Below are 25250 nucleotides of genomic sequence, written 5' to 3' on the forward strand. Positions count from 1 at the left end.
CGTATATGAAAGGGGCTGTTCCCCTCCTCAACGCCTCGCTCTTTACGCTATGGTTTTTTATTGTTTTAAAATATAGAGTTGTGAGAAAGAGTCTAACTCTACCGTAAAGCGCAAGGCGTTGAGGACGGGACAGCCCTTTTCATATACGGAATAGCTTCTGTTCGTTTTAAGTTTTAATGTTGCTCCTTACTTTCAGTTAAAAAACACTTGTTTTTTTTATTTAATCTTTGAACATTTTTGAATTAATGCAGGTTTTGATTTCGGCTCACCGTACATGAATAATTAAAACAAAATTTGCATATTAATTTTACTTTTATTTGGTTAAATGCCTTACTCGAAAGTTGTTAAATTTTATCTACGAACGTTTTTATGAGTATAAATATACGTAACTTACGAATTGACTTACGTAACGAACTTCTATATTTAAATATATTTTTAATACGTACATTAGGGGGTTCGCCCCCTAGTCAATACCTCTCACTTTAGGCTAAAGTTCGAATTTTGTTACAATTTTATACAAATGACCCCTTAATCACAAAGGCTGTTAATTAGAATAAATAGCTCTTATGAAAGTACTAGAAAATCTTTGGCTTAAAGAGCGAGGTATTGACTAGGGGGCGAACCGAATCATATACGTAATAATTTCCGTTCGTTTTAAGTTTTGATGTTGCTCCTTACTTTCAGTTGAAAAACTTTTTTTTATTTCATTTCTGATCGTTTTTTAAATAATGCTGGGAAATCCGGCGCCCCCTTCATCGCAATGTCCCTTTCCCCATGAAAATTTCCTCCCTGGCAAGATTCTTCATCATAACCCTGACCCCTCCCCCCAACTACCAGAAAACACCCCCCCTGGTAACGTCTGTATACTTCCCAATAATCAATACTATATGTGAACATTGGGTAAAGTTCATAACTTTCAGCCCTCCCTCCGGGGTCTTTTTGGGATTAAGTCATCCTAAAAGACATATTTATTATATTTTCGATCATGTTGAACAAAATGGCTATCTCAAAATTTTTATTGGATGACTTTGGAAAAAAATGAGCGTGGGAGGGGGCCTAGTTGCCCTCCATTTTTTGGTCACTTAAAAAAGGCACTAGAACTTTGAATTTCCGTTTAAATGAGCCCTCCCACGATATTCTAGGACCACTGGGTTGTTGTTGTTGTTGTTGTTGTTGTTTGGGGTTTGACGTGTTCGACCAATCGGTCATATACGTTAGTATCACTCGATTAATCTGTGCCTTCTGTAATCACTAGCACCACTGGGTTGATACGATCATCTCCGCAAAAAAAAAAAATAAACACGCATCCGTGATCTTTCTTGTGGCAAAAAATACAAAATTCCACATTTTTGCAGATAGGAGCTTGAAACCTCTACAGAAGGGTTCTTGGATACGCTAAATCTGATGGTGTTATTTTCATTAAGGTTTTATAGCTTCTAGGGGGGTATTTTCCCCTTTTTTGAAAATCAGGGAAATTTTCTCAGGCGTGTAACTTTTGATGGGTAAAATTAAACTTGATGAAATTTATCTATTTCAAATCAGCATTAAAATTTTATTCTTTTGATGTATCTATTGGTATCAAAATTCCGTTTTTTAGAGTTTCGGTTACTATTGAGCCGGGTCGCTCCTTACCTACAGTTCGTTACCATGAAGTGTTTGATTAAATAAATAAAAAAAAAATTTGCAGGTGAAAGTAAGTAGCAACACTGAGATTTAAAACGATCAGAAATCATTCCACATGAGAGGGGAGCTACCCTTTCCCCAACCCTCGCTCTTTACGCTAAAGTTTGACATTTATCACAATTCTTTAAGAAAGACGTCTCAAATACAAAAGTCGTTGAACTTGAATGGCCAGTATCTTTAAAGGACTTTTAGACTTTAGCGTGAAGAGCAAGGGTTAATAAAGGGGCAGCCCCCCTCTTAGAGGGAATAATTTCAGTTTGTTTAAGGTTTAATGTTACTCCTTACTTTCAGTTGAAAAAAAATTAAATTTTTCATTCAGTGTCTGATCGTTTTTCCAAGTAATGTCGGGAAATCCACCTCATCCTTCCATGTAAAATTCCCCCTTCCCTCAAGAAAAATTTCTCTATGGAAATTTCCTCCCACATAGAATACCCTCCACGTAAAATTCTCCCCGTGAAAAATAACGAGCTACTGCTAGCCCCCTCCCCCATGCAGCAAATTCCCCATCATCCGAAAAATGTCTGTATTAATCCTGATACCAAATGCTATATGTAAATAATTAGTAAATTTCATAGCTTAGAGCCCTGTCTCTAGAGGTGATGGGGGGTAAAGTCATCCTCAAAAGCGTAGTTATTGGACCTTTCAACTATGCTGAAAAAAGGGATATCTCAAAATTTTAGGAGCGTAGTAAGGCGGCTAGTGGCCCTCCATTCTTATTGGTTACTTAAAAAGGGCCCTAGAACTTTTTATTTCCATTCGGTTATGCCCTCTCCAAATTTTTTGGAATCATCGGTTTGATACGATCACCCGTGGAAAAAAAAATTAAAAAAGAAACAAAAATTAGATGAACACGCTTCCGTGACCTTTCTTCTGGCAAAAATACTAAATTCCACATTGGTAGGGTTCTCAAATAGCCTACGTTTAATCATATAGTGTGATTTTAATATTCTTTGAATTTTAACGGAACGTTACCCTGTTTTTCAAAAATCAAGCAAATTTTTTTCAGGCTCTTTGCTTTTAACGAGTAAGATTAAATTCAACGAATTTTGTATATTTGGACTTAGGATAAAAATCAACTCTTTTGATGCATCTACAGTTATCAAAATTCCGTTTTTGTAGGGTTTTGGTTACTATTTGGCCAAGTTGCTCCTTACTTACAGTTCATTACCTTGAACTGTTTGATGGATAAAAAGTCAAAGAAGCTATCACCTCGCCGCACCTACATTCAGGATTAATCAAAATGCAAGGACATTAGATATTAATTTATGCCCCCATCCCAGAACTTCTTTTGCATTTATCTGAGGGTTCGCGAGGAGCTACAAAATTTGAGCATTAAAACACACTTATTGAGGTCTCAGGCACATCCCCGCCTACAGAATCACTAACATAGATAATGCACATGCATACATCACAAAGCATAATTTTGTAAAATATCATAGAGTTAAATTATTTAAACAAAGTTTTGATATATATATATATATATATATATATATATATATATATATGTTAACTGTTAATTTCTAATGGACTGCGTGACTCCTTAGGAATGAAGGCGTCACCGTGCAGTAATATTACCACTGAAAATAGGAGTTCAATATGTAATATTTTGATAATTAGATTGGATTTACTATCTCATAATTTTCAACTTTGTGCCACTCAATAATAAAGTAAAAACCAAAACGAAACAAATTTATAATAAATATCAAACTTAGAACGAACAAAAAACAACCACGAATAGGAGCAGGGCTAACGCCCTAGATGCCCTTAAAGATAAGATTGTCATGTGCAATTTATTGAAAAAAAATTGTTTCGAGTTGTGTATTTTTATTAATCATAGAAAAAGTAAACCACCATAATAACAAAAATTGCTGAAACGATCAGTGAAATGAAGATTGACAGTTTATTTTACACTGATAATCATTCCTGTAAGTCACAGCAATTTGGGATTTATTAACGTCCCAGAATAGAAAACATTTGAAATATATTTTATTTAATTAAAGCACAAATGACGTTTCGGTTTTTATAAGGCATAGGTGCGTCAGCCCTATTGTGGTTGCCTTAGTTTCTTATTATAAATTAACCTGATTATACTACGAGAGTCGCCAGCAGCAAGAATTCAAATATTGGAGCCATTTTTCGCCAACCTTTTTTAATACACATTATATTATCTTTTACCCAAAAATTTACTGATTTATTGTTCCAGGGTTTCAGATAAATCTTTCTGGACCTGTTTTGGATTGCTCTTTATCTACAGTTCACTGCCATGAATAATTTGCTTAGCTCGCTCATGGGGTTTCAAGCATGCACAGTAAAGAAACTATTTAAAAACTTGTGAACTCTTAAAAGTAGAAACAGTTATTGTGCACTTTAAAGTTTGTAGGATCATTTTCTAATGCGAAGATGTGTTGATTTTTTATTTTTGAGGTAATTTATAGAGCGTAAAAATGTGTTTCATCAGATTTTATTATTAGAAGTTTATCTTAACGACATTTAGAGCTATATAAATTTCTCCCAAAGTTCACCTACAATAATTGCTCTCTTGTTTGTTCTTATCTAAAATGTTTGTTTCTTTTTCCAGAACAAATACCTTCTCAAACCCAAGTTTTGGTTCCCTGGAATCCCTTTGACCTGGGTGATTTTGCTGTTTTCTTGGTTTCTTAGCAATACCGGTTGGTCTTAAGCTCCTTTATTTCTCCCCTTTTGCTATCCACTTACCATTCTCAGTAAACGAAAAGAAATACTTGAAAGAAAAAAAAGGTGGTTTACCTTCTTGACTGCACCAATTATTTTACTGTAGGCCATAATAATGGCCAGAAGAGGCAAAATCAGTCCAAAGAAAAATATATACATAATATAAGTCTTTGATAGCAAACTTTCATCGCGCCAGTCCACTGAGCAACTAAAAAAAAAAAACACTTAATATTATTTGAAAGAAAATTGATTATACAAGTCAATGATGAAAAATAATTTTATGGGTTGAAAAGTTTTAATTACAAAGTCTTGTCAAAATCAATTTAAGTGGAAGTTGTTTTCTAAAGTATTAGCAAACAAGCAATATACTGGCTCTCGTGAAAAGTATGTACTCCCATCACTTTAGAAAAAAATGTGAACGTAACATAGCATACAATCCCGTCTTGAGCAACGGGCGAAATATACTTGAGCTACAAGCTTGACCGAAATATACAAAACACAGATTTCTAAATTGGAGCTTTTTGTGCAGGTTGTTCTTGATGATTCCCGGTCAATAACAACTGCGATATGTGTCAATAGGAACTGAAACTCAAAAAACAATATTAAAATAACAATAAATATGTCAAAAGAATCACCTTTTTTACGGCGATTCCAGACATACAAAATCAGCAAAAATGTATGAGGCTTAGAAAACGTATACAATTTAGGAAAAGGTCACGGTATTGAAGAACTTTTTAGTATCATATTTGGAATGTCCAATAACCCCATTGCGGATATTTAAAGTCCCTAGGGGTTAAAAAACGAAATTTGTATTTATTCCTAGGAAAGTTGGTAACAAGTGAGTGTTTATTAGTTTGCTTGTGTTTTTTTTCTATCGGATAATCATGCCGAAGCAGCGGTCACAGGAAATCGAAAAAGAACATATTCGAATAATTAAGAAAATAAAAATCTAGTGTCCTTCTTCATAGCAAAGGAGATCAGGTCACTTGAAAGGGTCAGTTTCTGCCATTTTGGGCTACTAATTGAAATTTTTTACCTAAACAGGGCCAAAATCCGATCGGGTGAAAATTTGGAGATTGCAGGTTGATTTGGACTTACTGCCAAGCTATATATTTTGACTAAAAGTATCCTATTTTATCGTAGCAGAGTGTTGGCTTCTGCCATTTTGTGCCCACAAAGCAAATATAGTGGGCCCTATAGGGCCAAAATTCAAAGAAATGAAAATTCTGAGACAGCAATCCCCATAGAACTTCCAAAAAGATACATAAATGTCCATCCAGTTTCAGAGATCATGCTGGCGTCTGGTGTAACATTCGTCCCTAAGCATATTCCGATCTCTAAATTGCATTGTTCTCTAATTTTTAGACCAAATCTTTGAGGAAGCCTGTTATGTTTGTCATCATTGCATCTCCGCTGAATTTACGGATAGAATAGAGGCAGTCAAAAAAGGTGCGTAAGAATTACTGCCAGTGAGCGTTAAGTCCCTTATTTCTCCCTTCAATGGGGAGCCAGTTTGGTTATCCCGGAAAAAAGAATGACAAAAGGTTCTTGCGTTTCGCCAAAACTACCCTCATTAACACCCGGGCAAATTCGCTTTTCCCTAGGTATATTTCTCCCAATTGACTGTGCGTCCTTCTCTATGCTTGAACAAAAACTCCCATTTTTACCCCAATAAAATTTTCTACGGAAAGCCATAGAAGAACTCTTTTCCAGGGCTTATTTCATTCGTTAAATCAAATTTTCTCCTCCTCTTTCTTCTTTTTTTTACCAATAATTGTATTATATTTTCTGAAAAATATTGAACTTTCTTGAGTTTTTTATTTTTTAGCTATAAGAATCATTGCCGTTGTGATCGTATCGGGTTTAATTATGTAATAATATTTGCAAGTTTTAATTCTTTATATTTTTCTTATTTTTGTTCACCTATTTGACATGTTGAGGTTTTTTTCGATTTCTTATTTTTAAGTTTTCTCCTGGGTTTATTGACTGTGAAGTTTTAATCCTGCCGATCTGGGTTTGCGTTGCCTGTAGTAAAGGGCCATAAGCCTTTAATTTTTTTAAACCCACTAAGAGGTCGTAAAAAACTTGGCAGAGAGCTGAGAATAAAGATTTAAATTCGATGTGAGCTTTGTGGTCACTTGTCCTCTAACCGCAGATTTCGTTGTCCATCATTTTTCATTCATGATTTGTTGTGGTGTTTGTTATTGCAGGTTTCCTAACCGCAGATGCTTCTTTTTCGTTCATTGTTACCTGAGACATGTTTTCCATACCTTTTGCTTTAGCTGTTCAGACATCATCTTGTATAATTTCGTATGGATTCATAGATACCAAAAAATTTCTTTTCGAACCTTTTTCCAGTAATTATATTTTTGGTTTAGCAACGTTGTTATATGATTCAATAGCAACCAGGCATGTTCCATTGCATATACCTCTAAAATACCTGAATTACACATTAGCATAATCATCGTGTTTTTCTTTAGTATTAAGTCATAGGGTGGCAAATCAGGAATTTCAATTGAATGAAGAAATCCCTAACCAAATATTTCGTTGTCCATCATTTATATTTGTGATTCTTCGTGATGCTTTCTTTAGCTGTTGTTATATATAGGTTTCAATGTATTAATTTCTTCCAAGAGGCCCTTAATACGGAAGGTGTGGTCGTATAACCTTATGAGGGGGTTCATTCTATTAGAAATAACAAGTTCTAGTTCCCTTTTTAGGAGTCAAAAGAGGTCGGAGGGCAGCTATCCCCCCACGCCCTCTTTTCCCCAAATTCAGTCGAGTATCATTTTCAGATAGCAATTTTGTTCGAAATAGAACAAAGACCAAATAACTGTACCTCCGGGGTTGAAAAACCCAACTACTGCCCAAGGGCTAGGATTATATGTTATGCCAGTTGCCCACCGTCAACATATAAGTTTCTTTGAATGGGCGGTCGTATAAACTTTGGAGGCGGCTAATTTGATTGAAAATCAGAATTTTTGCTTACCTATTCAAGAGACAAAAGTGATCGGAGATCAGCCAGCCAGTCCTACCCATACACCCTTTTTCCCAAATGCATCTGATCAAAATTTTTAGATAACCATTTAGTTCAAAATAGTCCAAATGTCAAATAACTATGCCTCCGGGGTTGTAAGGAGCCCAGGAGCAAGGATTGTAAGTTTTAAAAGTTGCCCATTGTTAACATATAAGGATTTTTATGGAAGAGGTGGCCGCATAAACTTTGGAGGAGGCTCGTTAGATTGGAAATCGAAAGTTCTAGATCCCTTTTTAAGTGTCAAGAGTAGTTAAAGGTTAACTATCCCTTATATACCCTTTTTCCCAAAATATATCCATTCAAAATTTAATATAGCTATTTTTTCGAAGTAGTTCAAAAGCCAAATAGCTAGCCTCCTGGTTGACAACCCCACAGTCCAGGTAAGGGCTGTAAGTTATTATTATTATTATTAATTTATTAAACATACAAAATGTGGTAAATGGAGTACAAGAGAGAAAAAAAAATATCCAAAGAAAACTCAAACTACAGAAAAACAAGATTAAGAACATTACTGCTAAAAAAAAAAAAAAAATTACAAGTTTAAGTTATTGCGACATATAACGAAGAGTGGCTTGGTTCAAATGCCTTTGCAAATCGAGCACGGCGATTCAGTACAGCTTTAAGCGGGTCGGTTATACCATACTTCAGAGATATTTTCGAATTCCTCATCCAAATTGAATGAAGAAGCAGACACTTGCTATATTAATAAAAAGTAGACCGGATACTGCGACAATTAGACAAAGTAAATATTTTTCACAACCGAGATGGGGCCAGGACATTTTGCAAAACAAAAGCGTTATGCACCTTTGCGAATAGAAAATGATTAAAGTGGCACTTCGTTGAAACGACAATTCCATAAGCTTTTAGTGTCTTTACAGCGAACAACGAAACAAGGCAATCGCGAATTTTCTTAAGATCGCTACGTACTGGAAGGCCGAGGTATATAATCTTGGACGAAGACTTAATCGTATAAGTTCCAAAAATAACCTCAACCGGTGCATTACCTTTAACGTGGCTATTATATACGAGAACTTCACTCTTCTGGCGATTCAAAGAAAGGCCTATGTTACTGTATTCCTTACTCAAAACACGAAAAGTCTCTTCGATGCCTACAACTGTTCTACTCGCGTTCAAAATGTCGTCGGCATAATCGATCAGCAAAACATTGAGACCTCTAAACATACAAGTAGACTAAACCGGTCCTTCCGATGAAATGATACTATTATTGAATAGCGGTGGCGAAGTAAGTGCCCCTTGGCGTATTCCCTTCTCTACGGGTATAAGACTAGAAGATAGGGCTAAAGCATTAACACACGGTACATTTACACGCCTTTTAATTTACTATACATATGAATAGAATAGACTGCGCGTAGAATAGACTTATCCACCCCACGCTTCCGAGCAGACAACAATATCTGTGGAGTCGAACGCGCGGCTGACATCGTGACCGGCAAAATACAGTGTCTCATTTGAATCATCGGCATCAATCAACAAATTAGCAATCATATAATGCGCGTGTTCTCTACTCATGTTCTTTTTGAAACTAAATTGGTTATCCGGCGTGTTACATGTAGCACTAAGCCTATTTACAACAAGCAATTCAAATAACTTACAGAGTACAGGTGTGACAGTTATGGGGTGGTAAGAAGAACACTGCCTCCCGTCTTTTCCGTTTATTAGTACAAAAGTAATTACACCCGTGCAGAATAGGTCTGGAACAATCCCAATATTAAAACTCATTTGGTACAGGAGACAAAGGTGCTCGAAAAGGTTCTGACTTCCCGCTTGCAGGTGCAATCCGCACAGGTTATCCACCCCCCTTGACAACTTCTTTTTCAGTTTCAAGAGTGCCTCACTGACTGACGAATTAGACACAGCGAAACCAACTTCCCGTTCTCATTCCGCAAGACTCGCATCGAGCTCAATAGAAAATTTATTTTCCAGATCAGCATTAGGTGATGAAAACTCGTGCTTAAAATATTTAACCAACTCACTCTCACTGAGCAGAACATCAACTGATTCTTTGCGTTTCTTCTTTTTTAGAAATTTCGCATGCGACTGGGGTCTTGCTTTTCAGATTTACTATCACATTCGATAACAGAGCACGATGTGTAGCGAGGATTTTTGGGAATCTTCGCATAGTATACAATCAGATGGAGTTCAAGATACCATGCCTTGGTCGGCCGTTATCTATCCACATGCCTAACCAGAATTTCACGTCCGCACACGCCTCTACAAGATCCGAATTATCGGACCAGTCGGGTATTTCCGAGCCAATCCGAACACGACAAATCGGCACTGCAGCCTTTTCCGCACACTGCAGGGCATGAACTATTTCGCTACAGTATATATTGATCAGTACCTGTTTATCACTTGCTGCATCTGAAGAAGATTTATGTAGTAGATTGTAAGGGACGCGAATTCTTGCTAAGATATCGTCACATACATTCTGGTACAAGGGGGTATTAATTTTATCCCATATAGGATTAATATCCTATTTTCTTCTACTGGGTAGTTCAGGGTTGGATTTTGATTATATATTAGGTCGAAAAAGATTGACAACTGGTAAGTGGCCATATGCTCTGATAGATGTATCCACATGTGACTGGCAAATGGGAACTGCTTGATGTGAACACATTATAAAATCAAGAGATGAAGTCGCTCCAGAGTTATGAACATACGTGAAATCAAGATCATTTCCCATCATGTTTAGACCAGAGCATGCAGTCTAGGGATCTAGGGCTTTCCAGATTCAACAAATCACAGTTCATATCTCCGGTGACAATGTATGACAAATCTTGGGTGCGACAATTGGCAATAGCGTTTGCTAATTTCCGACAAGCCATATCGAATCTGGAATCTGATCTAGATGATTTGTAGTCCATACGCAAACAAACTGAGAAAATTATTGTCCGTTCAATCTTGATCGCAAGAAAATTATCGGATACCTGGAAAACTGTCCCGCGTAAAGACTTTGAGGCAAGGATTGCAATACCGCCTGATGGCCGGCCTCTGCCACTCGATTTCGCACCAACAGCAAAATGATCGATTGAATCACCGATATTTAACACTTCAGTCCCTTCTTTTGTCACGAAATGTTCCTGGAGACATACAACGTCATGACTGCGAATTAGGTTATCGAGGATTGGCAGTTTGTTGACTATATTTCCATTGATGTTCCATGTATTCAAACTTAATTCGCGATTCATTTCTTAACTGCAAGTAACTTTTGCGCTTCCGGACAGCTGAAACTGTAGCATGGATGTTTGTCCGAACCACAGAGTGCGCATTTAATCGGTTTGATGCAAGGGTTGTCCTTAGTGCTACTGTGGTTATCCCCACTTCTAGAACACTTGGATTTGTTCTTGCAGAATTTGGCTGCGTGACTAAATGCTTGACAATTGAAACATCTCATTGGAAGAAACAGATATTGAGAGATTGGGATGTGTTCGTAATGAATCACTGGGGGCGATTTAATGGCTTTTTTAAAGTCCACTTTGGAAGAGAACTGAAGTTTGAACGACCTTGAATTACCCAACTGCAAAGCTCTCGAACAGTTCGGAATAATTTCGCTGAGTTCCACATCGCTCTTATCTGCGGGAACGTGGCGTGCTATTCCGTAGAAAGATGGTTGTTTCACTTTTGCCTCAACGGATCTATCTTTAGCACATAACGCCTGCGCAACTGCGTTGGCAGACTCCTTATCGGCTAGTACTACGCGCCACCCACTCTTCAATGCTCGCAGTTACAATACTAGAGGAATTGTCGCCACATACCTTATCTAAGTACTCCTTTCTCATTTCTGGTCTCCTCAAGTCTTGAGGGAGTTTCTTTAGTACAATTGCGTAGGTCGGCTGGGGTGTGGGGGACGATCGCTGAGACGAGGATCCAGATCCGCCGAGCGGCCACTGAGTTGGCTCAACCAATCGGAGATTGGAATTTCTAGTGCCCATTTTAACTGTCAAAAGTAATTGAAGTGTAACTAGCCCCCCCCCCTCGCGCCCTCTGTTCCCGACATGCATCTGATCAAGATATTAAGAAATTTATTTTGTTCAAAATGGGCCAAAGGTAATATAACTGGTCCTCCGGGGTTGACAAAATCCCCACAGCCTTGGGAAAATAGTTGTATATTAGGCAAATTGTCCATTGTTAACGTGAAAATATTTTATGGAAGGGGTGGTCGTATAAACTTTTGAGAAGTTTCATTGGATTGAAAATCGAAAGTTCTAGCTGTTTTGTAAGAGTCAAAAGTGATCGGAGGGCATCCAGTCCACCCCCAACACACCCTTTTATCCCAAAATGCATCCGATCAAAATTATTAGATAGTCATTTTGTTCGAAACAGTCCAAAGGCCAAATATTAATTCCTAGGGGGTTAGCAACCCATGGCCAAGGGCAAGGGCTAAGTTAAGTTATGCTAATCGTCCAAATTTAACATGTATGGTTTTTATAGAAGGGGCGGTCGTATAAACTTTAGAGGGGGATATTGCGAATTGGAAATCGAAAGTTCTAGAGAACTATTCACGAGTAAAAATCTATTGGAATGCAACCGACCACTCCCCATGCCTTTTTCCCTAAATGCATCCGATCAAACTTTCGAGATACACATTTCTCCAAAATAGTCCAAAAGTCAAATGATTGTAACTCAGGGGTTGAAAAAAAAACAAGCCCTCTGGGAAAGGGCTGTAAGCTATGCGAATTCCCCAATCTTTACCTATAAGGTTTTTAGTAAGAAAAAAGGGCATGTTTGGTCCTGGATCTCCAAAAGAGCTTAGAATATTAATGTGAAACTTTAAGGAAATGTCTAGAGGGGTGCCGAAACAAATAAAACCAAACTACATGCCTCGTAGCTGTGAAAAGGGAGGAATTCTTTGGGGGGAAGGGGGTAATGATTATTTTTTCTTTCTTTCTAATAATATACAGTCTGCTCAGCTATGAAACAGATCTTAGCTTAGTGGTCAAATCCGTAATACCGTATGTTAAAAGGATAAAGTTCCAAATAAAGTGATAAGGATAAAGGACAAATAAAGGATAAAGTGATAAACAGGGTTGACAACCAACCCCAACCCCGATCACAGGGGCAAGAACTAAAGCTATGCAAATTGCACATTGTTAATATATAAATGATTCACGGAAGGAGTTGTCATATGAACTTTGGAGGAGGCTAATTCGATTGAAATCGAAAGTTCTAGTTTTTTTTTTTTTTTTTTTTAGTCTAAAGTGATCAGAGGGCAATCAGTCCTCCACACCATTTTTCCCCAAATACATCTGATCAAAATTTTGAGATAGGCATTTTATCAAAGTAGTTCAATGGCCAAAAAACTATGCCTGCAGAGTTCACAACCCTCCCATCCCGGGGGCAAGGGCTGTAAGCTATGCTAGTTGGCAATCGTTAATCATAATATTAATAATAATAATTTATTTATACCCTCTTTACAAACATAAAATGCTGATAGAGGAGTCAATAAAGGAAAAAGAAAAAATACACACACTAACAAATACAACCTAGGATATAAAAGATGCAGTGAAAAGACCTTTGATGAATAACAATACTATAGTAATAACAATACAAGACTATCTGATCCAATTAAGAGGAAAATCAACGATGCACTCTCTAGGCTTTTCAAAGATTAACGCAAGTTCTTCCATTTCCAATGTAATATCAAAAACTCTATACAAGATTCAAAAGTAATCAGAGGGCAACTACCTCCCTTCACGCCCTCTTTTTCCCCATTGGCAAGCGATCAAAATTTTGAGATAGCCATTTTGTTTGGGAAAAAACCCCAAAAAGCCCGGAAGTAAGTGTTATAATTTATGCAAGCTTTCTAAATATGTTAAAATATGAGGTTTTTATGGCAGTGTTGTTTGTATAAATCTTTGGAGGAGTCATTGGACTAGGAATCAAAGTTCTAACTCTCTTTTTTAAAAAGTGTCAAAAGTAATAGGAGGGTAACTAGCCACCCCACACCATTTATTTCTTGAATGCATCCAATCAAAACTTTGAAACAGCAATTTCGTTCAAAAAAGTCCAAACGCCAAATATATCTGCCTACTGGGTCGATAAGCCAGGCCCCAGGGTAAGGGCTGTAAGTTGTGCTAGTTGTCTAATATTAACATATAAGGTTTTTACGGAAGGGGTGATCGTATAAACTTTAGAGGGGGATCATGCAATTGGAAATCGAAAGTTCAAGTAAATTATTATAAGTAAAAAGTTATTGGAATGCAATCAGCCATCCCCAACGCCTTTTTCTCCCTAATGTATCCGATTAAAATTTTCATATCCACATTTTTCTCAAAATAGTCCAAAATTCAATAATTGTAACGCTGGGGTTGAAAAAAACCACAACCCTCTGGGCAAGGGCTGTAAGTTACGTAAATTCCCCATTGTTAACATCTGAGGTATTTATTAAGAAAAGAGGGCGTCTTTGATCCTGGATCTCCAAAAGCGATTAGAATATTAATGTGGAACTTTAAGGAAGTGTCTAGAAGGATGCCGAACACAATCAAATCAAACGATATGCTTGGTAGTTGTGAAAAGGGAGGAACCAATTTTTTTTTTGGAAAGGGGAGAGGGAGTTGGATGGGGGTAATGTTCATTTTTTAAGGGTTATGTAATACTTTACCAAAAGCAGACATTCTTGGCAAATGGGCATCAGAATTTTCAATAATGGGAATTGGTTTTGTTTTTCGCTAAAAGGATGACAAGGTAATACATTAAAAGAACACAGAAAACTAAGCTTGGAAACACGTTCTAACTTGGGAAAAGAATCAAAGATTTAAGAGCATCCGCATGAGAGATATAATCTTGTTCAAATATAAAGACATTCTTGACAAATGGGGAGGAAAATTTGCCATAAATAAATTTTTAAATTGTCCTTAATTGCAGAATACTTACCATATTGCAATAAATAGCTAATAATCTCAGACAATCTAGATATATAAATTTCGCTTGTTACATACATTTTCACCAATCGTGATTTTTGGAAAAATAAAATTGGGTAAAACATCTTTTTTTATAGGGGAGGGAGGCCAAAACAAAGTTGTGATTGATCGAACCCAGACTCTTTGCAGTGTATAATTAAATCCTGCGATGGAAGAAAAGTTATAAGAGGCAGTGCAATAGCGCTGCCTAAGTAAAGAACGATGTTGGCACAGTGTTTTATTTTTGGTTTTATCTTTTAGACCACGGCACTTCGTATCGAAAAAGTTGTCGTAAAAACATCGAAGAGGGCTCATTCGATTGGAAATTGGAAGGGCCTGGACCCTTTTTAATGGTTAAAACTGATTGGAGGGCAACTAACACCCCTCCCACGTCAACCATTTCCCCAAACACATCCAATCAGAATTTTGAGATAGCCATTTCCTTCAACGTAGTTGAAAAGTCTGTAAATTATATTTTTGAGGATGACAATCCCCCCACAGCCCTCAGGGCAAGGGTTGTAGGATATACCCTGGGAGCATATAGGGTTTTTATAGGAAGCGTTGTCGTAGAAACTTCAAAAAGGGTTCATTCGATTGGAAATTGAAAGGACTAGCCTTTTTAATAGTCGAAAGTGATTGAAGGGCAACTAACCCCCCTCTCACGCCCAACATTTCCGCAATCCAATCCAATCAAATTTTGAGATAGCCATTTTGTTCAACGTAGTTGAAAGTTCTTAAAATTAGATATTTGAGGATAACAACCCTCTCTTAGCCCTCAGGGCAACGGTTGTAAGTTGTGCCCTGGAGCATAAGAGGAGCTTATAGAAAGCATTGTCGTAAAAACTTCAAAAAGGGCTCGTTCGATTGGAAATCGAAAGGGCTAGTGCCCTTTTTAATAGTCGAAAGTGATTGGAGGGCAACTAACCCCCTCTCACGCCTACCATTTCCTCAAGCACATCAAATCAAAATTTTCAGATATCCATTTTGTTCAACGTAGTTGAAAGGTCCGGAAATTATGTCTTTGACAACTTCCTCTCAGCCCTCAGAACAAGGATTGCAAGCTATGCCCTGGGGGAATATAAGGTGTTTATAGAAAGCGTTGTCGTAGAAATTTCAAAGAGGGCTCATTCGATTGGGAATTGAAAGGGTTAGTGCCCTCTTTAATAGTCGAAAACGATTGGAGGGCAACTAACCCCCTCTCACGCCCACCGTATCCCCAAACACATCCAATCAAAATTTTGAGATAGGTATTTTGTTCAACGTAGTTGAAAGGCCCAGGAATTATGTTTTTGAGGATGACACTCCCCCCAAAGCCCCAAGGACAAAGGGTGTAAGTTATGCCCTCAAAAAGGGCTCATTAAATTTGAAATTGAGATGGCTATTGCCCTTTTTAATAGTCGAAAGTAATCAGAGGGAGAATCAACCCCCCCCTCCACGCCCATCATTTCCACAAACATTTCGGATCAACACTTTGATATAGCTATTTTGTTCAACGTAGTTGAAAGGTCTGGAAATTATGTCTTTGAGGATGACATCCCCCCCCCATATCCCTCAGGACAGGGGGTCTTAAGTTATGCTCTTGGGATATATATGGTTTTTGTAGAAAGTTTTGTCGTAGAAGCTTCAAATAGGCCTAATTTGATTAGAAATTGAGTGGACTAGTGCCTTTTTTATTAGTCGAAAGTAATCAGAGGGCGAATTACCCCCCCCCCCCCCACGCCCATTATTTCACTAAACACTTCCAATCCAGGTTTTTAGATAGCCAGTTTGTCAACGAATTTTTAACGTCTGGAAATTATGTCTTTGAGGATAACAAATCCCCCCAGCCCTCAGGGCGAGGGATTTAAATTATGCCCAGGGGGCATATAAGGTTTTTATAGAAAGCTTGGTCCTATAAACTTCGGAGGGAGCTCATTGGATTGGTAATCTGACGCTCTACGGCTCTTTTTAAGAGTCAAAGTGATTGGAGCGCAGCACCAGCCCCCCCCCCCTCTCCCAAACACACAAACAGACACAAACACACGCTTCGTGTTTTTCTGAGATGTATCCAACAGATTTTTCTCGATTGTCCTTTCATTCAAAATTAGTCCAAGTATCATATAAAAAGACTCTGGAGGTTGATATAAACTACCAGACCCTGAGAACAACGGTTTTAACTTGTACCCCTTGGGCATTTAAGTTGCTTATGGAAGGGGTGGTCGTATAAGCCTTAGAGGTGGCTCATTTGGTTGAAATTGGAAATTCTAGTTTCTTTTTAAGAGTCAGTAGTGATGGAGGTCAAGTAGTACCCCCCTCCCCACCCAACTAATCGTCTTTTCACCAAATGCATTTGATTGGAATTGTGCGATTGCCATTTTGTTTAAAATAGTCCAAAGAACATATAACAATGCTTACAGGGGTAACACAACTCTTCAGAGCCCTGGGGCAAAAGCTTTCAGTTATGCTCTGGGGACATATAGGGTTTCTATGGAATGGGTGGTCCTATTAAATTCAGATGGGTCTATTTTGATTTTAAATTGGAAGTTACAGTGCTCTTTTAAAGAGTCAAATTGATTTGAGAGAAACAGCCCCCCCCTACCACGGCCATCATTTCCCATAAGAAAATATCTAAACAAAATTTTTAGACATTAATTTTTTCAGCATTGTTGAAAGGTTTAGCAATTATGCGTAGCAACAGTTGTAGTAGCAGTAGTAGCACTAGTAGCAACATGCAAATAGCACCTTTTTTCAACATCCCCTTCAACACACGATGACATTTTTGACTTAATAGCATCAACCAGTCCTGAACCATTGCTGATACGTCTTCTTGACAACCTGAATGAGTATAGTATATTTCGATTTATTTCAATACAGTTACAATATTTCCAAAATTTTTGCCTTAATACACTTAGGTTTATTAGTTGTAGCAGTAGCACCCGTAAATGTAGTAGTAGCAGCAGGAGTACATTTAATCGTAATAGTCTTAGTTTTAGTATCAGTAGTAGTAATAGCAACAACAGTAATAGTATCATTAGTTGTAGGAGTAGAAGCAATAGTACTATGGTGCAAATATTTTCTTTTGGTTAGTTCAACATCCCCCATAACAAGCGTTGTAAGTTTTAATTTCGCACAAAAAAATGTTCCTAAGATGTTGATGATATACACTTTTGACAACCTGCATACGGATGGCAAGTTTTCAACTGTACAACTGAAATATTCTCTGAAAATTTCACCTTCATACCTTCATAGGTTGTGGACTTTCAGCTAGCCAGAAGACACAGTGTGTATTCACTTAATGCTGCTTCTATGGTTACTGTAACTAACGATAGTAATTGCAATAAGTTGAAACTTTCAGGGAACGTTTGTGAGGAGTTACAATTAAATGAAAAACCTATAGGCATGCAGGTATTAAAAGGGCATATAAGCACTATAGGGCATACAAGGACACAGGTGGCGATGCCATATCATAGCCAGTAACATAATTGATTTTTTAAAGGGGCTAATCTGATTGAAAGTTAAAAGTAATAGTGCCCTCTTAAGAGACAAAAATGATTGGAGGGCAACCAGCCCTCCTCTTTAACTCATAATTTTCCAGACACTTCCAACATTTTGTTCAGCATAGCTGAATCGTATAGTAATCAAATCTCTAGGGTTATTGGGTAGGTCAACCGCCCACAGCTATGTAATTTGCCTAATATGCTTAAAAACTAAATGTTGCTTTAAAATTAAATCAAAACACACTGTTTGTATTCTGGTTCCCAATAAAACATATCAGCAATATAACAATAACGACTGAGGGTGTTAGGTTCAAATTTTCGGGGCTATTTCTATTACTACTTCTTCCCGTAAAATTTCACTAAATCAAAAGAATGTAGGCTAATTGTATCCAGGCTGTGAAAGAGCATAGATATATTTTTTTTGGGGAATGGTATTAACTTTTGTTTATCAGGTCAACTAGAGGATATATATGACTAAATTGACCGCCACTATTTGTGTCATGATTTTCAAAACAGTTTATGTTGTTAAAAATTGCTGAAAAAGTTTCTCCAGCATATCAATTGCAGGCCCAACTATAAATTCTTAAAAGAAAACTGGAAAGATTTAAACTATTATTTTTTTACCCCTGAAAAAGACTATGTCAATATAAAACGAACAAAAATTAATAAAAAAAAAACTTTTCCCACAAAATAAGCAGAAATTACAAAACTCAAAACGAGCAGAAATTAACATGAGTAGGGTTCAAAACTCCTATGCTTTTTAAAAGCCAGAACATGATTTTTACTTTACTGAAAAAAATTCTTTTAATTGTTTTCACTTTAAGAAATCAAAAACAATTAAGATTTTAAGGAATAAATATCAGCATATATACTTATATTAACTTGACAATGCACTCTAATTTGAATTTTTTTTTCAGTAAATTACAAATTATAATCTGGCTTTTAGAAAGCATAGAGGACTTTGAACCCTACTCATACTAATTTCTATTCGTTTTGAGTTTGACTCTGATATTTATTTTAATTTCTGTTCATTTGGGGTTTCATTTATTTATTGATACTGATTTGTGGTAGTTGTATGCTTGGTAGATTATTTGATTCTATTTTCGTTCATTTTTAGTTTAATGGATTTGTTTACTTTTTTTTAAAACTTATTTTGTGGAAAAATTTTTTTTTAATAAATTAGTATATAGGGAGAGAAATCTTCAATCTCAGGAGCCGACATTTATCTTTAAATTTGAGTTTATCTGCTTATATTGATGATACTCCTATAAATGGTGTGAAAGTACTATTAATTTGTGTATAATGTTGTCTCTCTTGTTACAAAATATTGTCCGCGATAATTATTTTCCCAGGAAGGAATAACCCTTGGTTATGGAATTACAGATTAATTTGAAATAATGTTTCAGTAATAAAATTGGGAGCCCTTGACATACTAAAAAAAAAAAAAAAACTTGCGTTTTCCCAAAATTCCATTGTTTTTAAACTTAAATGTGGTAGCTCTGAAAGCCCGAAGAGTGAAAAGTATGTAATGACTATGGGAGAGTCGTTTACGTTGGGACACGGGTATGTTGAGACACGTGTACTTTTGACAGAAAACTTCAAGCTAAAAATATGCCGCTACTCACACCTCCAGCGCCATCCCTTGGACTATCTCTGGATGTAGTATGTGGTCGCACCTGCAACTTTCTATCACAAAATTTAGGTAAGAATTTCTTATGTGGGTTTTGAAATAAATTTTTGCTTTGTGAAATTCTACGGTACTCTTAGGTAAGCAGCTTCTAGAAAATTGCTTATAACCTATTAGATAGAGAAATTTATGAACATTTCGATGGTATAAATGTTGTTCTGTTCTTCTGCCATCTAGTGGCTGATCTAAGTTTTTTTGTAAGTTCCGTGCTGTTAGGGTACTCTGGGACACGTGTTCCGGGGTACATTGGGACAGGTTCAGTTGGTTGTGTCCCAGGGTACCCTTGCTTGCTTTAGCCTAGAGAACTTTCAAGAGTATGCTTCTTGTCTTAAGTTGACTTCTTTCTTTCGTTATTCTACTCTCGCTGGGCCTTGCGCTATTAGCTAGCTACAACAATCCTGAAAAAAAACTCCCAAAAATCAAATATTTCACAATCCAGGCGAATTGTATCCCCCTCAACATATAAAATAAATTCCACTAGTTTAAAATAAATTTCAAACAATCATTAAAAAAAATTACATCAAATCTAAAATCCATAATCTAAAAATTCATAAAAATCCTCTACTGTTTCTACATTCCCTAAAAATTTACTCAATTATTTTCCATAAAATAAACTTCACTAATTCAAATTTAACTCTTCAAACCTAAGACCTCAAATCTAAACCCTACAATCTAAGTCCCAAATACTTTAAATATAAACTCTATAGTTTTTTTCCTTTTTTTTCCTCACATCATACAAAATCCTATATTATTTCTATATTCCATAAGACTATATTCAAACATAAACCTCATATATTCTAATTATTCAATTAAGTTTAAATCTTACCTAAAATATAAACTTAAAAGTAAACTTAAAGTAAACTTAAATATAAACTTAATATATAAACTAAAAACTCTTTCTTTCGTTTTAGGATGCCAAAAACGAGAAAAGCTGATCCGTCCCTTTACGTCTGGAATGAGGAAGACATGAAGAAAGCAGTACAAGCTCACCTTTATGGGATGCTACTTCGAGCAGCTGCTGAAGTTTACAATGTCAAGCGGTCAACTCTTAGCAAATATGCCACTGCGTTTTTTAATGGAAAGAAGAGTTTAGTTACCCTCCCGCCTGTGAAACAGGCGAGTATTTACGAGTGAGCAGGAGCTTCAACCTGAAGAGTACATCCTTCAAGCAGCCCGAATGCACTATGGTCTCTCCAGGAAGATAGCCAGAGAGCTTGCTTGGCATATGGAAAAACGAAAAGGACTTGTATATCCATCAAGCTGGGACACAGAAAAGTCTGCAGGCAGAAACTGGCTGTATGGCTTTCTTAGAAAGCATCCGTCGATTTCAATTCGAAGGCCGGAACCTACAAGTATCCAGAGAAATCTTATTTCAATCGTGTTGCTTTTGACACCTTTTACAGGAATCTCGGAGAGTTGTATTCAAAATACAAGCTCCCTGCTAGCCGGATCTTCAACCTCGATGAGACTAGGCTCACGAATGTCCAGACCAAGTGTCAAAGAGTGCTGAGCCTAAAGGGAGTAAAGCAGCTTGCTGCTACGACTTCCCAAAAGAGAGGAAATCTGGCGACCAATGGTGGGCACTGTAAATACCATAGGAGGATTTATCCCAGCCTTTCTGATTTTCCCACGAGCACGTTTTGAAGAAAGGCTTAATGGTGGAGCACCCCCCCCCCCCACAGACTGCTGGGATAGTAAATGGCAAGCCTGGAAATTATTGGATGACAAAGAATCTGTTTTTACCGTACTTGGAGCACTTTGTATCGCATGTCCACCAATCTCCTGAGAATCCTGTCTTGATTCTGATGGATAATCATGAAATTCACAACAGTTACGATGCAGTTTCGTTGGCCAAAGAAAAGGGAAAACATTTGCTTACGTTCCCAACGCATACATCATCTAGATTGCAGCGTCTCGACGTTCTGGCTTATGGACCTTTAAATACTTACTAGTCAAAGGCAATGGAGAACTGGTTGATACTACCCTTTGGTCGAGCAGTGCCGGAATATGAGATCGGTGAATTACTGGGGGTTGCTTTTCCTCAGACTAAAAGGCCTTCTCTCAGACTAAAATCACTAGTGGATTCTCAAAGCCTGGAATTTTCCCGCTGAATCCTGGAGTGTGGCAAGAGTCTGACTTTCTTCCTGCTTTGTGACGAGAAGATACTACTGAGCCGGGAAATCAGCCTGCAGCTGTTGACGAAAATTTACCAGAACCGCCAGAGCTTCGGTTGAGCCAGGGTCCCAGTGCTAAAACCCATTCAACCTCGTTTATTGTGCCAGAAGATATTATACCCCTGCCAAGAAGGGAAGCTACAAAGAGAAGGACAGGCAGGAAGCCTGGAGTATCCAAGATCTAGATTTCTACACCGGTAAAAGACTTGATCCAAGCTGCTGAAAATGAAAGGAAGACAAAAAAAGAGAAGAAAGATCTCAAGAAAAGCAAGAAAGCTGCTCCTGCCAAAAAGCCGAAGATTCAGAAGAAAACAACCAAAAGATTGCTGACGTTCAGTGACGAAAGCGGAGATGAAGCAGGACCGGGGGATTTTGAGTGTGACGACGATACTGACGACTCGTTCTGCTCTGAAGATCTCCGATTGGTGAAAAAGGAATCTGAGACTCCCAGTACCTGTCCCGGTGACTTTGTTCTAGTCGAGTACAAGGGGGAAAAGGGTTCGAAATTATACAGTGGTGAAGTGCTTCAGGCCGAGCCAGATGGCTACACTTTCAGTTTTTTTTTAAATTAAACGTTCCAGCCTGGAGATTTACGTTTCCGAAAGAGCGTGACGAAGCGTTTGTCCATAGCTCAGAAGTAGTGATGAAATTTCCAGTTCCAGTGGTCTCAGGCGGAACTGAACGCATCGCCAAGATGATCAGCTTTGACGCAGATCTGAGCAAATACTCTGTTGCTAATTTTTTAAATAGGTTTGTTGTATTTTTACAGTTTTATACAACAAAATATATGAAATTTTAACTCAAAACGAATAGAAAATTAAAATTAAAATTAGTTTTTAATTATAGAAAGTATTGTCGTAGAAACTCAAAAAGTGCTTATTCGATTGGAAATCGAAAGATCTAGTGCCCTTTTTAATAGTCAAAAGTGATTGGAAGGCTTGACATTTTTATAGTAAAGATCGATGTGGGTACATTGTTTTATTCTTTTTTGTTTTTTTTTTTTTTTTTTTTTTTAGACCAGGGCACTTCGTATTGAAGGAGTTGTCGTAGGAACTTCAAAAAGGGCTCATTCGATTGAAAATAGAAAGGGCTGATGCCCTTTTTAATAGTCGAAAGAGATTGGAGGGCAACTAATCCCTCTCCCACGCCCCCCCTCCCATAAGCTCATTATGTTTAAAAACTAAATGTTGCCTTAAGATTAAATCAAAATGCACTGTGTTAATACTAATTCCCAGTAAGGCGTCTCAGCAGTATCCCAAGAACGACTGAGGGTATATTTTTCAAACTTTCGGGGCTACTTCTGCTCTTAAAATTTAACCAAATCAAAATGGCGTAAGTGTATCCAAGCTATCAAAGAAAGTAAACAGATTTTTTTACGAATGGTATCAAGTTTTCCATTTCAAGTCATTTAGAGGAGGTATGAAACTAATTTAAACACTAGTATTTGCGTCCAGATTTTTAAAAAAGTGTATGTTGTTAAAAATTGCTGAAAATTTTTTTCCAGCATGCAAATAGCAGGCCAAACTGTAAAGTCTTAAAAAACGAAAAGATTTAAAGCATTATTTTCTTTTCCCCTGAAAAGACTATTTCAATATAAAACGAACATAAATTGCTTAAAAAAAACCTTTTCCACAAAATAAGTTTTTCAAAGAAAAGTAAAGAAGTCCACTAAACCAAAAATGAGTAAAAAAAAATTTAAATAATCTAACAAACGTGAAACTACCACAAATCAGCATCGATAAATAAATGAAACCCAAAACGAACAGGAATTACAATAAATAACCGAGTCAAACTCAAAACAAGCAGAAATTAACATGAGTAGGGCTCAAAACACATATGCCTTCCCAAGGCCAGAACATAATTTGCACTTAACTGAAAAAAAAATACAAAAGAATTTGCATTGTTAGTTTAAAATACATATACTGACATTTAGTAATCAAAATTTTAATATTATTTGAGTTATTAAAGTTATAAAAGTAAAAACATTTATATTTTTTAGTAAAGTGCAAATAATGTTCTTGCCTTGGGAAGGCATAGGGGTTTTGAGCCATACTCGTGTTAATTTCTGCTTGTTTTGAGTTTAACTCGGTTATTTATTGAAATTTCTGTTCGTTTTAGGTTTCATTTATTTATCGGTGCTGATTTGTGGTAGTTTCACGCTTGGTAGATTATTTGATTTTATTTTTGATCATTTTTGGTTTAATGGAGTTCTTTACTTTTCTTTGAAAAACTTTTTTTGTGGAGAAAGTTTTTTTTTTAATTAATTTCTGTTTGTTTTATATTGACAGAAATAATAAATAATAAAACATTGGAGCCGTATGGCCTTTACTATAGGCAACGCTATAGCGTTGCCTCTGATTTTCAGGGAATGTTGAGGGAGCTGTTGAACTAAATCAAAAGGCACCACCAGCATCCAGGTTGTGAAAAAGACGTATCTCCAATATCTAAAGACTGTCCATGGACATTAAACTAAAACTTTTAAGGCATGTTAAGGGGGATATTGAACTAATCAAAAGGCACCAGCTGCATCCAGGTTGTTAAAAGGACGTATCTCACATATCTAAAGAATGGCTATGGATATTAAACTAAAACTTTCAAGGCATGTTGAGGGGTAGGTTTAACTAAATTCGAAGGCTCTATGTAAGCGTACACCAATATTGTCAAAGGGTGCTTCTGTAATATCTCGGGGAAAAAAACTAAGGGTATTAAGTAAAAAATTCCAGGGAAGGTTAAAGGGGAGGCTGAACTTAATCAGAAGACAACACGATAGAGAGATAGATAGATTTATTCACACGGAATCCCATGGTTACTCACAACAAACAAGCAAAAAAAATACAACAACAAAACGCAAGCTGACAAAACACTAAAACTGATTGTTCAAGAAAATCTTCACGATGTCTCATACCGACTCGGACGAACCTTCTAATAGTATTTATATATAAATAACACCTACTTTTCAAAATTTCCAAAATCCAAGCTCTCCCCCCAACCTCCCAAAGTGCATGTGTGTGCATCCTGGCTGTCAAAATGACGTATCTGCTCTATCTGAAAAAAGACTACGGGTATCAAATTCTAACTTTTAGGGAATGCTTAGAGGAATCTTGAACAAAATCAAATGACAATATGCGTGCCCATAATGTAAAAATGTCCTATTTGCAATAAATCACGTTTGGCTAAGGGTGCTTAGGTGAAACTTTCAGGGTGCTTTTCATGAGTGCAGGCAGAAGGGGCAGGGGGGCCATTGCCCCCCCCCCCCCACCCCTGGAAATTTGGGACTATAAGGTAATTATACCAAAGGAAAGAGAAAAATATAGGGGAAAACTATGGAAAAGATGCGTGTTGCCCCATTTTAGGCTGCCTATGAATAGATTTTGACCCCTAATAAGGAAAATATAAGTTCTTCTTTGTGACTGAGTGACCCCTTTATAGTTTTTCAGAAACATTTTCCCTATATGATTTGGTTGGAGCAACAAAAAAAAATCAAATTCTACATAGTAATGAACGGTAAGTATATAACGATCCTTATCAATAAAGAAAGCATAAGAGCCTAACTATTGATAACATTAAATAAAAAAAATCAGC

General features: G+C 36.9%; 1 protein-coding gene across 1 annotated transcript in view; it reads right to left on the reverse strand.

Annotated features, from left to right (window-relative positions):
• LOC148950335 (visual pigment-like receptor peropsin) overlaps nt 1–25250 on the reverse strand; it is a 146437-nt gene that overhangs the window by 24111 nt on the left and 97076 nt on the right. Inside the window, exon 5 of the mRNA XM_089091563.1 lies at nt 4450–4582. Coding sequence (XP_088947689.1) covers nt 4450–4582 — 133 coding nt within the window. The remainder of the gene's footprint in view (nt 1–4449; nt 4583–25250) is intronic.

The sequence above is a fragment of the Artemia sp. Qi Xiang Cuo genome, chromosome 7, assembly GCF_049724085.1.
Source record: "Artemia sp. Qi Xiang Cuo chromosome 7, ASM4972408v1, whole genome shotgun sequence".
NCBI classification, from domain to species: Eukaryota; Metazoa; Arthropoda; class Branchiopoda; order Anostraca; family Artemiidae; genus Artemia; species Artemia sp. Qi Xiang Cuo.